This window comes from Chiloscyllium plagiosum, chromosome 16 (assembly GCF_004010195.1).
Source record: "Chiloscyllium plagiosum isolate BGI_BamShark_2017 chromosome 16, ASM401019v2, whole genome shotgun sequence".
NCBI classification, from domain to species: domain Eukaryota; kingdom Metazoa; phylum Chordata; class Chondrichthyes; order Orectolobiformes; family Hemiscylliidae; genus Chiloscyllium; species Chiloscyllium plagiosum.
Genome location: NC_057725.1, coordinates 68347269 through 68363922, shown reverse-complemented (window position 1 = coordinate 68363922; position 16654 = coordinate 68347269). Strand labels below are relative to the sequence as shown.

The following is a 16654-nucleotide window of genomic DNA, read 5'->3' as shown; positions in this document are numbered from 1 at the left end:
TTGGAGGAAAGTATAGATGGGATGTCAGAGGCGGGTTCTTTACACAGAGAGTTGTGAGAGCATGGAATGCGTTGCCAGCAGCAGTTGTGGAAGCAAGGTCATTGGGGACATTTAAGAGACTGCTGGACATGCATATGGTCACAGAAATTTGAGGGTGCATACATGAGGATCAGTGGTCAGCACAACATCGTGGGCTGAAGGGCCTGTTCTGTGCTGTACTGTTCTATGTTCTATGTTCATTGGATGATACATAGCAGCTAATAATTTGACTATTATTGGTTACTTTCTGATTGAAGAGAAAGAGAAGAAATATTTACAGATGACAAACTAAAAAACAAATTAAAAGCTGACTAAATCAAATGGAGATGCAGGGCCAAACAATGTGTTGTGACTGCATGATGTAGGAGCTGTGGATCTGTTGTGGTTTTTTTTAGATTAGATTCCCTACATTGTGGAAATAGGCTCTTCAACCCAACCAGTCCACACTGACCCTCTGAAGAGTAACCCACCCAGACCCATTTCCCTCTGACTAATGCACCTTTCACTATGGGCAATTTCCCAGGGCCAATTCACCTGGCCTGCACATCTTCAGACTGTGTGAGGAAACCGGAGCACCCGGCGGAAACCCACGCAGACACGGGGAGAAAGTGCAAACTCCACACAGACAGTCACCCGAGGCTGGAGTCGAATCTGGGACCCTGGTGCTGTGAGGTAGCAGTGCTAACCACTGAGCCACCATGCCCCCCTTAGTTCATAGTGACCACCTTTGCAACAAGTGAAGGAAACTGCAATACTGTAATACTGCTCCATCTACACACACGATGCCCACTGCCGGACCGGTGATACTGAGACCCACTCCATCCACACAGCGTACATTTAGTTGCTTGAGGAACTCCGCCTCAGAGCTGATGAGCTGGAGTCTGAGCTTCAAACACTGCGACACATCAGGGAGGGGAAGAGTTACCTGGATACTGTTTTTCAGGAGGGAGTCACATCCCTTACTTTAACTACCTCAATATCAGTCAGTGGTCAGGGACAACAGGGTGTAACTATGAGCGAGGCAGTTAGAGGGATCCAGGAGGTAGTGCTGAAGGAGCGTTAGCCCTTGAGCTTGTCTAACAGGTGTGAGATTCTTGCTCTCCACATGGATGACAGCAGGAGCAGGAGGATGAGCAAACCGACCATAGCACCGTGGTATAGGGAGCCATTCTGTAGGTGATTGAAAAGAGAAATTTGGTTGTAATTGGGGATAGTATGGTCAAGGGAACAGGCACTGTTCGTTTAGGGCAGGATCGAAATCAGGATCATTGCCTGCCTTGTCTCTTTTCGGTTCAGGATATCTAATCTGGGCTGCAGAAGTGGATCTGGGAATTGGAGTGGGAATGGAAAAGATCCAGCAGTTGTAGGTACCAATGAAATAGATAGAAAGACAAAAGTTTCTGCTGAGGGAATATAAGTAGCTAGGGGCTAAATCAAAAAGCAGAACAAAAAAGGTGATTACTACCTGAGCCACAAGTAAGTTGGCACAGGGTCAGCAAGATTAAAGGGGTAAACATACGGCTCAAAGATTGGTGTGGGAGAAATGGGTTCAAATTCATGAGAGACAGGCACCAGGCCTGGGCAGATGAGCAAGGGTGGGCCTCTGGGTTGCCTTGTTCATAAAAAAATGGAATTAAATCGATAGCAAGAAATGATATAGAGTTGGAAAGTGTAGAATATGGATGGGTAGAGTGAGGAACTGCATTGGAGAAAAAGCCTTCCAGCATGGAGTCACGTATAGACCTCCTAGCCTTGGTCAGGATGTGGGGCAAAGAATAAATCAAGCAATCGAAAGACACTATTACAGTAATCATGTGGGACTTCCAATATGCAGGTGGATCTGCAAACTCAGATGGATAGCATATACAGTAGCAAGAAAACTAATTTTTGGAATGTCTACGAGATTTTTTTTCTCTGGAGCAGCTTATGGCAGAGCCAACTATAGAACAGGTAATTCTGGATTTGGTGATGTGTAATGAAGCAGATTTGATCAGGGAGCTTAAGGTGAAGGAACCTCTAAGAGGCAGTTTGAGAGGAGGAAGACTGAATCAGAAGTAATGGTATTATAATCACGTAAAGGTAGCTACAAAGACATGAGGGAGGAGCTGGCCAGTGTTGATCAGGAGGGGGGGGGGTCTAGCAGGGAAGATGGTGGAGCAGCAATGGCAGGGGTTTCTGGGACAAATTTAGGAGGGACAGCAAAGATTCATTCCAAGGAAGAAGAAACGTATTTAAGAGGAGGACAGGGTTGCCATGGCTGAGAAGGGACGTCAGGGACAACATAAAAGAAAAAGAAAAAGCTTACAATGTGATGAACATTAGTCAGAGGCCAGAGGATTGGGAAATCTTTAAAAACCAGCAGAGGACAATTTAAAAAGAGGGGAGAGGATGAAAAATAAGGGTAAGTTGGCTAGTAATGTAATAGATTATATAATTTAATAGTTATATAATAGTAATATAATAAAGGGAGACAATGGCCTAGTGGTATTATCACTGTTAACCCAGACACCCATAATGCTGTGGAGACCCAGGTCCAAATCCTGCCATGGCAGACAGTGGAATTTGAATTCAGTAAGTATCTGGAATTAAGAGTCAAATGATGACCATGAATTCCTTGTTGATTTTCAGGGGAAAAAAACCCATCTGGTTCACTAATGTTCTTTAGGGAAGGAAAGTGCCATCCTGAACTGGTCTGGCCTACATGTGACTCCAGACCCATAGCAATATGGTTGACTCTTAACTGCCCTCTGGGCAATTAGGGATGGTCAATAAATACTGGTCTAACCAGCCAGGCCCTCATCCCATGAATGAATATTTAAAAAATAAACTGTAAAAGCTTTTTTTAGATAGAGGCAAGAGGGGATAGTGGACCGCTGGAAAATGAGACTGAAGAAGTAGTGATGGGGTCTGGGTGGGTTACTCTTCGGAGGGTCGGTGTGGACTGGTTGGGCTGAAGGGCCTGGTTTCACACCATAGGAATCTAATTTAATCTAATCTAAAAAATGGCAGAAGAATTGATTGTATATTTTGCATCAGTCTTCATGATGGAAGATACCAGTAGCATACCAGAACTTCAAGAGAGTCAGGAGGCAGAGTTGAGTGTAGTGCTCTCATTAAAGAGAAGATGCTGAGGTAGCTAGAAGGTCTGAAGGTGGATAAATACCCTGGACCAGATGGACTACACCCCTAAGTCCTGAAGGAGACAGCTGGGGAAATTGTTGAGTGGTGAGCTGTCAGGAATCAATGCAGTCAGGGAGGGTGCCAGAGGACCCTGGAAAATAGCTAATGTAACACTCCCGTTTAAGAAGGGAGGGAGGCAGAAGACAGAAAATTATGGGCCAATTAACCCAAATTCAGTCATTAGTAAGATATTAGAGTCCATTATTAAAAACGAGATTGCAGAGTATTTAAAAATAAATCGTAAAATACGGTGGCGACAGCTTGGTCAAGGGTTCATCATGCTTAACAGAACAGTAAGAGTTCTTTGAGGAGGTAATGCGTGAGTTAGATGAAGGAGAGCCATTGGACATAGTCTATTTGAATTTCCAGAAGCCTTTCAACAAGGTAATGCACAGGAAATTAGACCCCATGGTTTTAGGAGCAAGGTACTGGTATGGATAAAAGGATTGGCTGACTGGCAAAAGGCAGAGAGTAGTGATAAAAGGATCTTTCTCGGGATGCGTTTGGTGACTAGTGGAATTCCGTAGGGGTCTGTGTTGGGACCACAACTAATCACATAATACATTAATGACCTGGATAAAGGAATTTGAGAGTGTTGTTGCTAAATTTGCAGATGACACAAAGGCAAATGGAGGAACAGATAGCATTGGGGGAAGCAAGGAGGCTGCAGAAGCGACAGGCTCGGAGAGTGGCAGATGAAACATAATGTGGGCAAGTGTGAACTTATCCATTTCGGTAGAAAGATCAGAGGTGTGGACTGTTTTCGAAGGGTTTTAGAAATCTGAAGCACCAAGACACTTGCGAGTCCTAGTTCAGAATTCTCTTAAAAGTTAACATGCTGACGTTGTATAAGATTCTGGTCAGACCACACCTTGTGAGCAACTTTGGGCCCCATATGTAAGGAATGATATGCTGGCATTGGAGAGGATCCAGAGGAGGTTTACAAGAATGGTAATGAAGGGCTTATTATATGAGGAGCAGCTGAGAACTTTGGGTCTGTACTTGAGCGAGCTTAGAGCATGATTAGATTAGATTCGATTCACCACAGTGTGGAAACAGGCCCTTCAGCCCAACCAGTCCACACTGACCCTCTGAAGAGCAACCCACCCAGACCCATTTCTCTCTGACTAATCCACCTAACACTACGGGCAATTTAGCATGGCCAATTCACCTAACCTGCACATCTTTGGACTGTGAGAGGAAACCGGAGCACCCGGAGGAAACCCATGCAGACACGGGGAGAATGTGCAAACTCCACGCAGACAGTCGCCCGAGGCGTGGATTGAACCTGGGACCCTGGTGCTGTGAGGCAGCAGTGCTAACCACTGAGCCACCATGCCCCCAAAGGATGAGGGGCATCTGACTGAAACTCACAAAATACTGTGAGTACTGATAGAGGGGATCCGGAGAAGATGTTTCCACCAGTTGGAGAAAAGGGCACAGCCTTGCAACGAATGCAAGACCCTTTAGAACAGAGTTAAGAAGGAATTTCTTCAGTCGGTGGGTGATAAATCTGTGGAACTCATTGCTGCAGAGGGCAATGGAGGCCAAGTCACTGAGTATATTTATGACAGATTAGATAGTTTCTTGATTAATAAGAGGATCAAAGGTTATGGGGAGAAGGCAGGAGAATGGGGTTGGAAAGCCTTGAATCAAATGGCAGAGCAAACCTGATGGAGCAGATGGCCTAATTTTATTGTTGTATCTTATGAGCCATCCATACATGCAGTGCCCTGTGCTGGTCACTGTAATACTGAACACTGCTCAAACCTCACACACAGTGCCCAGTGCTGGACAGCGTGATACTAAATCTTATTCCATTCACACATGTAATGCCTAGTGCTAGTCACTGTGGTACTGAACCCTGCTCCGTCCACACACACACACACACAGTGCAGAAAGTACAGGTTGATATTGGGGTGAAGATTTGGTTGATACCCTCGGTATCACATACCCTCCTCATGGTGTCCTTCACCGATGGCACAGGCAGTCGGGGAAGAGATGTCTGGAAACTGTTCATCAGGGGCTTGCGGCCAGAGAATATCTTCACCAGCAACTTGAGGACAAGATAAGACAAGACAAGGGACAATGAGGAAGGGCATGGAAAAGCAGGAAGAAACTGGGAACAGTGCCTAGATCAAACAATGTTCACAGCAAAGTGGCCAAGGCATGACCAACATAGTTACGTGCCACTGGTAATGTGTGTCACTTGCTGCAATGTTAAATTGAACAGCTCTCTTGGAGCTCTGAGCAGGTTCATCGCACTCGATCGTTCACGTTTTGAGGTCTTCTGCCCCAAACAGATCTTAATGCCCGGAACACCAAATGGCAGGGGCTGGTTTCAGCACACAAATTCTCTTGGAAAAAGCAGGAAGTTCCAGAGAAGGCCTGTATCTGTTTCGGAGTCTGAAGAGACTAATGTTTGGACAAAACTAACAGGGAAATGGAGAGGAAGAGGCTCCGGTTGCCCCAGGGTTGGAGGGACATTCATGATCCCAAAGCCCGAGAATGATTGGACTTACCATCCAGAGCTTGACATGGGGCGGTGGTTTTCCGTACTCGATAAACATCCAGCCGTGATAGGAGAGCAGCAGTTTGAGAGTCTGTCGCATCGTGAAGACCAGGGCCAGCCAGAGAGCTGTGCCAAATAGCAAAGCACTCAGGATGCTTTCAGTCTGATTTGACAGGTAACCACTGAGAGAGGGACAGAGATACCGACATGTTAACAGTCAGCCAGTCACAATCCACATGACAACCAATTGGGGAGCTTGGCATGTTTCGATCACCTACTTGGTGGGAAGGTGATCTCTGATCTTGTCAATCATTCCCAGAGAAGGATCCATCCGTGCATATGTTGTCGCAATCACTGCAACCACCACAAAGAGCCAGCTGGAGGGGCTGGCTGGGTAAACCCCGGTCAGGATACCATTCTGCAGGATAGACACACAATATGGCACTCAGCCAGGGGGAAGCAGAGTTCAAATTCCCACCTCCCCACATGAACCGTACACTTTCCCCTCTGCCCAGAGCCCTAACTCCATGCGCCAGCCTTGCTCTCCCAACCCGGCAGTGACCACACGATGGAGATTAGAAAAGCAGCTCAGCTGCTAACCATCACAGGGCTGTACAGCTGAACAAAATTTCCTGCAGTATCATTGACATTCCATTGGTTGTAAAGTGACTTTTGACAATCTCTGGTCCTGAACATACAACAGTATTGCACAGGAACAGGCCCTTTAGCCCACTATGTCTGTGATAACCATGATGCTATTCTACACTAATTTCATCGGCCTGCACATGGTTCATAAGGTCCTATACTCCATTCATGTGTCTGTCTCAATGCCTCTTAAACTTTGCTATTGCACCTGCTTGCATGACCTCTTCTGGCAGCACTTTCCAGGCACCTACCATCCTCTATATAAAAAAACATTCCTCACAAATCTCCTTTAAACTTTTGCCCTTTCACCTTAAACCTATTTCCCTCATATTTGATATTTCCACCCTATCCAGGCCTCTCTTAATTGTATACATTTCAATTAGGGCGGCCCTGAGCCTCCGACTCTCCAATTCCATGAAAATGACAAACCTCTTTTGTACCCTCTCAAATGACTCCACATCCTTACCATAGTGTGACAACCAGAACTGCACACAATACTCCAAATGCTGTATATGAAAGTATTCACTCATTACAACAAGTGAAACACAATTGATTTCTATCCACCATGTGATACAACTTACTTTCTGACACTTCGACAGTGTGGCCCTCTCTCAATACTGACCCATCAACAGTACAGCGCACCCTCATTACTGATCCTCTGACAATGAGCACTCCTTCAGTACTGACCCTCCGACAGTGCAGCGTACCCTCAGTACTGACTCTCTGACAATGAGCACTCCTTCAGTACTGACCCTTCGACAGTGCAGCGTACCCTCAGTACTGATCCTCTGACAATGCAGCACTCCCTCAGTGTTGACCCTCCAACAATGCAGCATTCCCTCAGTACTGATCTTCTGACAGTGCAGCACTCCCTAATATTGTCCCTCCGACAGTGCGGCATTCCCTCAGTACTGACCCTCATGACAGAGCAGCACTCCCTCAGTAATGTCCCTCTGACATTGCGGCACTCCCTCAGTATTGACTCTCCGACAGTGCGGCACACCCTGACAAAGTCCTAACATTGCTGCCACTCGATTGGTAATCCATTCAATATCAACATCCTCTCAGTAGCCACTGTGTGTACTATGTACAAGATGCCCTACAAAAAATTCACCATAGCTCCTTAGATAGCACCTTTCAAACTCACAACCACTTCCAGCTGAAAGAATAAAGGGCAGCAGGAAACACCACCACCACCTGCAAGTTCCCATCCAAGCCACTCACCATCCTGACTTGGAAATATTTCTTCAATGTTGCTGAGGCAGATTCCTTCCCTTAGCAACCTCCAGTACATGGAGTGCAATGGATTAAAGTAGAAGCTCATCACCACCTCCTCAATTGGTAACTAGGGATGGGCAATAAATTAGACTAGACAATGATGCCTATGTCCATGAACAAACGGAACACTCATTTTGCAAAACCGCCATGTGTTTGTTGAAATTAGTTCACTCCATGATGAACCAATGATCCAGTGTGATTTGCCATTCCCAATGATAATCCAAGCTGTTTGCCTAGCTGAGGTTTGGATTGCGCAGTCTGTGATCTGAAGGGCATTGTTTCACAACCCAGTCTGGAAGGGATGAAGCTGTTGCTGTGTGACTGGGGCAGATTAAGATGAAGGTTTCTGTGTAGCTGGAGACACCATGTGGTGTCAGTAGTATATGAAAGCTGGGGCACACTGAATGGGGTTCAATCTCCCTCACATTCGGACAGTCCCCCAAACTGGTTAGCAGGAAGACCACCCCAGGACCCCCAGCCCCAGGTACTCACTCTGTATCGGCAGATCCTCTTCTTCCAGGAGCGCACGCCAGACAGGTAGACCTGTTTGAGAGCCTCATGGCTCAGGTGTAAGTCAATGCCATCGGGGGTGACAGTGAACTGAAAGGCCACAGCCTGGTGAGCTTCTGCCATCCCTGCTGGCTAAAGCTGAAAAAGAAAGCACACAAAGGGTTACCATTTGCAGTGAGGATGCCCAGCTTTCAGCTCTTCTGCACCCTGGCCTCATACAAGTGGGGACAGTGGGAGAGGGAAGAGAAGGTGGCGGAGTGGAGATCAGAGTGAGCTGGTGAGGGGCTAGAGGGGGCATTGAGTAGGAGACAGGGAGCATTCCTGAAGGGAGTGAGAGTGAGGCACAGGCAGGGAAGCTGTGTGGGGAACTCTGTGAAAAGAGCTGCATTGTGTTGTGCTCTTGTTGCTATCCCAGAGGACAGGCACAATAACACAGCACAATGTAGAGGTTTCACTGTCAGAATCTCATTCACCTGCGTATGCAGTGAATGCCAAGAAGTGACTGGAAGTCAGCTAGAAAAATGTGTCACACTGCACTTGGCTTCCTAAAGTATTCTGTGTTCCTAACATGGAGTCGGTAACAAAATGGCAGTGAATGTACACATGTTGAAGGAACAGAATATGTCTATGTCCACGATCCACCTCCATTCATACCATCACCATCACCCTGTGTTCAGAAACAACCTGCTCCCTCTGTTTCATAAGCCCCTTCCCTCACAGCCCCCTCCTCACTCACAGCCCCTTCCCTACCTCCTCAAAGGTGACTCCCACATGCTCCGCCCCCTTCCCTCATAGCCTCCTCTCTCGCGCTCATTGACCGACTTTCAAAAAAACATGATCTATTATTTTGCGATTCAATTAGTTCTCATGTTTCAGTCTAACGTCACTGAAAACATCTTTCACGGAATTATTTCACCCAAACTTTCACTCGACAAAAGGTAATCCTTTCTCAGTGTTTTATCAAAATCTGGCAGTGCCCCACACTGTAAACTCAAACAGCACAACTCCCAATGCCCCACACTGTAAACTCAAACAGCACAACTCCCAGCTCACACTGACCACACACAGTGCCGTGCACTGTAAACTCAAACTTTACAACTCTCAATGCTCCGCACTGTAAACTCAACATTGGTCCCCGAATTGGAACCTAGGTGTAGTGTGATATAACTCTGTTAACCCTCACTGGGGGCTAGGTGTAGTGTGATATTTACCCTGTTACCCCTAACTGGATATAGTGTGATACTTACTTAGATTAGATTAGATTACAGTGTGGAAACAGGCCATTCGGCCCAACAAGTCCACACCGACCCGCCAAAGCGCAACCCACCCATACCCCCACACTTACCCCTTACCTAACACTACGAGCAATTTAGCATGGCCAATTCACCTGACCTGCACATCTTTGGACTGTGGGAGGAAATCGGAGCACCCGGAGGAAACCCACGCAGACACGGGGAGAACGTGCAAACTCCACACAGTCAGTGGCCTGAGGCGGGAATTGAACCCGGGTCTCAGGCGCTGTGAGGCAGCAGTGCCAACCACTGTGCCACCATGCCGCCCACTTTTCTACGCCTCACAGGCGCCTGGGTGTTGTGTGATATATATCCTATTACTCCTCACTGGGAACTGAATATAGTGTGATATTATTCACCCTGTTACCCCTCACAGGGGCCTGGGTGTAGTGTGATATTTACCCTGCTACCCTCTCACTGGAGTAGCATGATGGTCATCAAGCCCTGTTATGACAACTCAGGGAATAAAGTTAAAAATTCTATAAAACCTAGCAACATTCTAAAATTTAGAAGTTCTTTAGACTGTTTGACAGAAAACACAGTTTTCATACTTTTGGTTTCCATACTTTTCAAGAATTACTATTTATTACAAATAGACAGTTCTAGCAACAGGTAAACAACCATAACTCCACTAGTTAAAACTCTAACCTCTATTAAACACTCCCTTTAGACACAGAGAGACACAAAGAAACACACCCCTTTAGACACAGAGAGACATAAAGAAACACACAGTGTTATGGACGGTTGGGGGGGAAGGGGTGGAGACTATGAAGGCAGTTCTGTGGTCCCTGTTCACAAAGTTGCTGTGAGAAGCTTCTTAAGGTTCTTGTGCTGATCAGAATGTTGTTTCTCAGTCTTCTTTCTCCAGATATTTCCACTGTTTGCTGGCGACAAAGAGGACATTTTCACACCTACAGAATGGTCTCCCATTTCTTAGTTAAAAGTCACATTTTGCAATAACTGCTGAATTAAAGATAAACTGTTTCCCTTTAGGATTAGAATGGCTTTTACTGTCGAGAACCAGGGCGAACTCCTGAGCTGTTGGAGGTCAGATAACTTCTCTATTATCCTATTCACAGCTACAAGCTATTCAGTTAGCTGTGTGAACCAATCACACAGTTTTTGGAAGGTAAAAGGCCTTTATCATTAATAACTGGTCAAAAGGATAGACTTATATAAAATTTAAAGTTCTAAATTGGAGTGAAGCTGATTTTGATAGGATTTGGCAAGAACGTTCAAAAGCTGATTGGGAGAGGTTATTTGCAGGTGAAGGGATGTTTGGAAAGTGGAAGACCCTCAAAAATGAGATAACAAGGGTCCAAAAGCAGTATGTTCCTATTAATCTGAAGGGCAAGGTCAGAAGGTGCATGGAATTCTGGATGACTAGAGAAATTGAGGCTCTGGTCAAGAAAAAGGATGCATATGGCAGGAATAGACAGCAGAGATTGAGTGAATCCCCCAAGGAGTGTACTCAAGTGGGAAACAGGAGGGCAAAAAGGAGATGTGAGAAAACTTTGGTAAATAGGGTTAAGGAAAATCCAAAGAGATTCTATAAACACATTAAGGGCAAAAGAGTAACTAGAGCAAGAAGAGGGCCCCTCAACAAACCATCTATGTGTGGAACCGCAGGAGATGGCTGAGATAATAAAGGAGTATTTTGCATGAGTGTTTACTATGGAGAAGCATATGGAAACTAGGTAACTTGAAGGAATAAATAGTGATATCTTGAAAAGTGCCTACATTACAGCAAAAGAGGTGCTGGACATCTTAAAACATATCAAGGTTGATAAATCCACAGGACCTGATCAGGTGTATTCCAGACCTTTGTGAGAAGCAAGAAAAGTGATTGCTGAACCCTTGCTGAAATATTTGTATATTGATAGGTACAGGTGAAGTGCCGGAAGACTGGAGGGTGACTAATATGGTGCTATCATTTAAGAAAGGTTATAAGGTGAAGCCAGGGAAATACGGACCTGTGAGCCTGATGTCAAATGGTGAGTCAGTGGTTGGAGAGGACTCTGAGGGATGGGTTCTACATGTATTTGGAAAGGCGAAGACTAATTAGGGATAGTCAATATGGCTTTATGCGTGGAAAATCGTGTCTCACTAACTTGATTGAATTTTTTGAAGTGACAAAGAAGATTGATGAAGGCAAAGTGATGAACGTTGTCTAAAGGACTTTTCAGCAAAGCAAGGTTTTGCATGTCAGACTTGTTAATAGGGTTAGATCATATGGAATCCAGGGAAAGCTAGCCAATTGGATACAAAATTGGTCAGAAGGTAGGAGACAGAGGGTGATGGTGGTGGGTTGTTTTTCGGACTTGAAGCTTGTGACCAGTAGTGTGCTGCAAGGAATGATGCTGGGTCCACTGCTTTTTGTAATTCACATAAATGATTTGGGTATGAATATAGGAGGAATTGTTGGTAAATTTGCTGATGACACCCAAATTAGTAGTGTGGTGGACAGTGAAGAAGTACACCTCAGGGTACAAAGGAACCTTGATGGGATGGAGTTTAATTTAGATAAATGTGAGGTGTTGCATTTTGGTAAGGCAGGACTTATATACTTCATGGTAAGGTCCTGGGGAGTGTTATCAAACAAAGAGATCAGAGGGTGCAGCTTCATAGTTCCTTAGGTGGTGAAGAAGGTGTTTGGTACTCTTGCCTTTTTTTAGTCGCTGTGTTGAGTATAGGAGTTGGGATATCATATTGCAGATGGACAGGTTATTGTTTCGGCCACTTTTGGAATACTGTGTTTAATTTTGTTAAACTTGAAAAGGTGCAGAAAAGATTGACAAGGATGTTGCCAGGATTGGAAAATTTGAGCTACAGAGAGAAGTTGAATAGACTGGGGCTTTTTTCCCTGGTGCGGCGAAGGCTGAGGTGTGACCTTACAGAGGTTTATGAAATCATGATGGGTATAGATAGGGTGAATAGCCAAGGTCTTTTTCCAAGGGTAGAGAGCATAGGTTTAAAGGTGAAAGGAGAAAGATATAAAAGGAACCTAAGGGGCAACTTTTTCACACACATACGGTGATGCGTGTATGGAATGAGCTACCAGAAGAAGTGGTGCAGGCTGCTACAATTATGGCATTGAAAAGGCATCTGGATGGGTATATGAATAGGAAGAGTTGAGGGATATGGTCTAAATGCTGGCAAGTGGAACTAGATTAATTTAGCATAACTGGTTGGTATGGATGAGTTGGAGCAAAGGGTCTGCTTCTGTACTGTACAACTCTATGACACGAGTCCATAGACCAAGTTATTTGTAATAGTTAAAGCTACATCTTTACGCAACTCCCCGCTCTTATCTACAGCCACACTTCAACGACTGGTTCACAATGAGTGTAAGTTTACTCGCCTCCAAAATCTGCTGCACTACTCCAGTGATCTCAGGTTTTAAACACAGTTCTTTCCCTATTTCAGTCCACAATTAAAAATGCAGGAAAATAAAAAAAGACACTGACGTCACATCTTACTCTGGGAGGGGTACAGGAGGCGATGCTGAAGCAGAGTTTGAGCTGCTTGAATTGAACATGCAATAATTGGCTTCCTTGTTTCATTCGGACAAACAGCTCTCAAAAAGGTGAAGGATTCAGATTTGAATTAGTTTTGTCTAGCAGACTAACTGCCAGGCAGAGACAGAGAACTGTGAACCCACAGCACATACATCTTTAAAGGCAAATTCTCTTAAAAAGGAAGATATACTTACCACACCAGTCACTGAGGATCTGAGTGCCCTCTGAGAAGGAGAAAGAGGCAGGGGCAAATTGAACCTTACAATTGGGGCAGTTAATTTGAAAGTGTCTTTGTAATGGGAACTCCCTGTTCAAGAGAATCCGGAAACCTTTAAAATGCTGAATAAACGGTTAACTGTTTCAATGGATCGAAACGCTTCTGAAAAGATCAGATCTGTGGATCAGCACTCCTGCCTTCCCTGAAGACACGAAAAGCAGGTGTTGAGCAAGTTCAAATCTAAACTTGCTTTGTCGCTGTCCGAATCCTTCCTGACGTTAACCTGCTCCTGCTCCGGGGACTGAGAGATTGAACTTCACACTCAGTCAATCACCACCTCCAAATTCAGTGACTCCAAAGTCTAGTGTGTGTTGTTGTTGTTGGATATTGGAACGCAATCTGCCCTTGCACTCACTGACCCGATAGTTAACTTAGCCTTCACCAATCACAGCGAAGATTTTGTTACAGCTTCCATTTCCACTGAAGTGATTCGAGTAAAAACCGAATGAACTGCGGATGCTGCAAATCAGAAACTCTCACTCTGATTGCTCGGGTACTCTGAACTTGCGTGCAGACACCAAACGTCACTGTCCCATGACAGGTACAAAAACATTTCGGGCAAAGAGCAAGCAAACAAACTTTCTCTGTTGTTCTTGATCCAGTGACACAGAGGGAGGAGTAAATGTAGATAAATCAGCAAAGATTTTCAAACACTTTGCTTCCTGTTCGAGTGGGAGCCATTCAGAACTCCCGAGTGAAAGCAGAACATGGGTGACAGTCAGCAGGAAGAGATGTGTCAAAAAGCCGGTTTCCACAGAGAACCTCAACCAGGCAGAGAGAGATCTGTCAGATATAGGGTGAGGACCTCATCATCCACTGGTTTGGGAGGTGGGGGCGGTGTCTGAGGGTCCCGTCATAGCCCTGGGGGTGTGGGGGAGGTGTCCCTCCACATCGACTTGGATCACTTTGACTGGCTAATTACAGCGGGATCCAGAGGGTGGCCATGGACACTCAGATGGGTCCCAGCTACACCTGCCTCTTTGTTGGCCATGCCGAACAGTCCCTCCTCAGTACCTACACAGGCACTGTGCCCCAACTCTTCTGCCGTTTCATTGATGACTATATAGGTGCAGCAGGCTGAACTGGAGCAGTTCATTGAGTTCACCCACAACTTCCACCCCCCCCCCCCCCTCAAATTCACTTGGTACATCTCATTTACCTCTCCTATTTCTTGAACTCTCTATTTCCATCTATGGCAACAGTCTCCAGATAGACGTTTACTATAAACCCACAGACTCTCACAACTATCTGGCCTACACTTCCTCTTACTCAGTATCCTGTGAGAACTCCATTCCATTCTCCCAATTCTTCCACCTCTATTGCATCTGCTCAGATGAGGAGACATAGAGGCAGCAATGCTAACCAATGAGCCACCGTGCCGAGTCCTGCAACAGTCCTCATTTTTGAGCCTTTCATTCTGGGATCATTCTCGTGAACCTCCTCTGGACCCACTCCAGGGCCAGTACATTTTTCCTGAGGTAAGTGGCCCAAAATTGCTCACAATACTCTAAATGTGGTCTGACCAGAGCCTTATTTAGCCTCAGAAGTACATCCTTGCTTTTATATTCTAGTCCTGTTGAGATGAATGAGAACATTCATTCATAATTACTGAATCAACCCGCAAGTTCACCTTAAGAGAAACTTGAACTAGGATTCCCAAGTCCCTTTGAACTTCAGATTTCTGATTTTTCTTCCCATTTAGAAAATAGTCCATGCCTCTATTCTTCCTACCAAAGTACATTGGTACCTCATACTTTCCTACATTGTACTCCATTTGCCACTTATTTGCCCACTCTCCTAACTTTTCTAAACCTTTCAGCAGAAACGAGCTGAAAATGTGTTGCTGGAAAAGCGCAGCAGGTCAGGCAGCATCCAGGGAACAGGAGAATCCACATTTCGGGCATAAGCCCTTCTTCAGGAAACCTTTCAGCAGTCTATCCGCCTCCTCAATCCTACCTGCCTCTTCACCTGTCTTTGTATTATCTGCAAACTTAGCCAGAATGTCCTCAGTTCCTTCATCCAGATCATTAGTGTATAAAGTGAAAAGTTATGGTCTCAACACCGACCCTTGTGAAATACCACTTGTCACTGGCTTCCATCTAGAGAAGGATCCTTTTATCTTGACTCTCTGCCATCTCCCATACAGCCAATCTTCTATCCATCTCTAACTTCCCTTGAACTGAGGGGGGGGGGGGGGGGCGTAATGGGCCATCTCAGAGGGCAATTAAGAGTCAAGCATATTGCTGCGGGCTTGGAGTCACATGTAGGCCAGGCAGATTTCCTTCCCTAAAGGATATTAGTGAATCAGTTTTGTGATCATGAACACTAATTGTATATTCCAATTTGTTTCGTTGGATTTTTCACCTGGCCATTCCCGTATCTGTATGCGCCAGTGCATCTGATTTACTGCTCAAGGGACATTACACACTGCCACACAACCTTGCCCCAAACGGAGCATGACAATTTTAACAGATAATTTTTGACAGACTGTAAAAGGAGCCAGGACAAGTAGTGCACAAAAGTGAAGGGCATGTTTCAGATCATGCAGAGGAACACATACAGGGAGAACTAGCCATTTGGATACAGAACTGGCTCAAAGGTAGAAGACAGAGGGTGGTGGTGGAGTGTTGTTTTTCAGACTGGAGGCCTGTGACCAGTGGAATGCCACAGGATCAGTGCTGGGCCCTCTACTTTTTGTCATTTACATAAATGATTTGGATGCGAGCATAAGAGGTACAGTTAGTAAGTTTGCAGATGACACCAAAATTGGAGGTGTAGTGGACAGCGAAGAGGGTTACCTCAGATTACAACAGGATCTGGACCAGGTGGGCCAATGGGCTGAGAAGTGGCAGATGGATTTTAATTCAGGTAAATGTGAGGTACTGCATTTTGGGAAAGTAAATCTTAGCAGCACTTATACACTTAATGGTAAGGTCCTAGGGAGTGTTGCTGAACAAAGAGACCTTGGAGTGCAGGTTCATAACTCCTTGAAAGTGGAATCACAGATAGTGAAGAAGGCGTTTGGTATGCTTTCCTTTATTGATCGGAGTATTGAGTACAGGAGTTGGGAGGTCATGTTGTGGCTGTACAGGACATAACACACCAGATGGCCTCCTTCTTTAGAGACTGCAATTTCCCTTCCCACGTGGTTAAAGATGCCCTCCAACGCATCTCGTCTACATCTCGCACCTCCGCCCTCAGACCCCACCCCTCCAACCGTAACAAGGACAGAACGCCCCTGGTGCTCACCTTCCACCCTACCAACCTTCGCATAAACCAAATCATCCGCCGACATTTCCGCCACCTCCAAACAGACCCCACCACCAGGGATATATTTCCCTCCCCACACCTTTCCGCCTTCCGCAAAGACCGTTCACTTCGTGACAACCTGGTCAGGTCCACG

General features: G+C 45.5%; 1 protein-coding gene across 2 annotated transcripts in view; it reads right to left on the bottom strand.

Annotated features, from left to right (window-relative positions):
• The window catches only part of LOC122557989 (carnitine O-palmitoyltransferase 1, liver isoform-like), a gene marked incomplete in the record, with an annotated part of 56366 nt that overhangs the window by 36652 nt on the left and 3060 nt on the right, over nt 1–16654 (bottom strand). Inside the window, 5 exon segments of one of the 2 annotated variants that reach the window (XM_043706291.1) lie at nt 5174–5275; nt 5742–5913; nt 6010–6149; nt 8147–8302; nt 13169–13533. In XM_043706291.1, coding sequence (XP_043562226.1) covers nt 5174–5275; nt 5742–5913; nt 6010–6149; nt 8147–8287 — 555 coding nt within the window. 2 annotated transcript variants of the gene reach the window in all.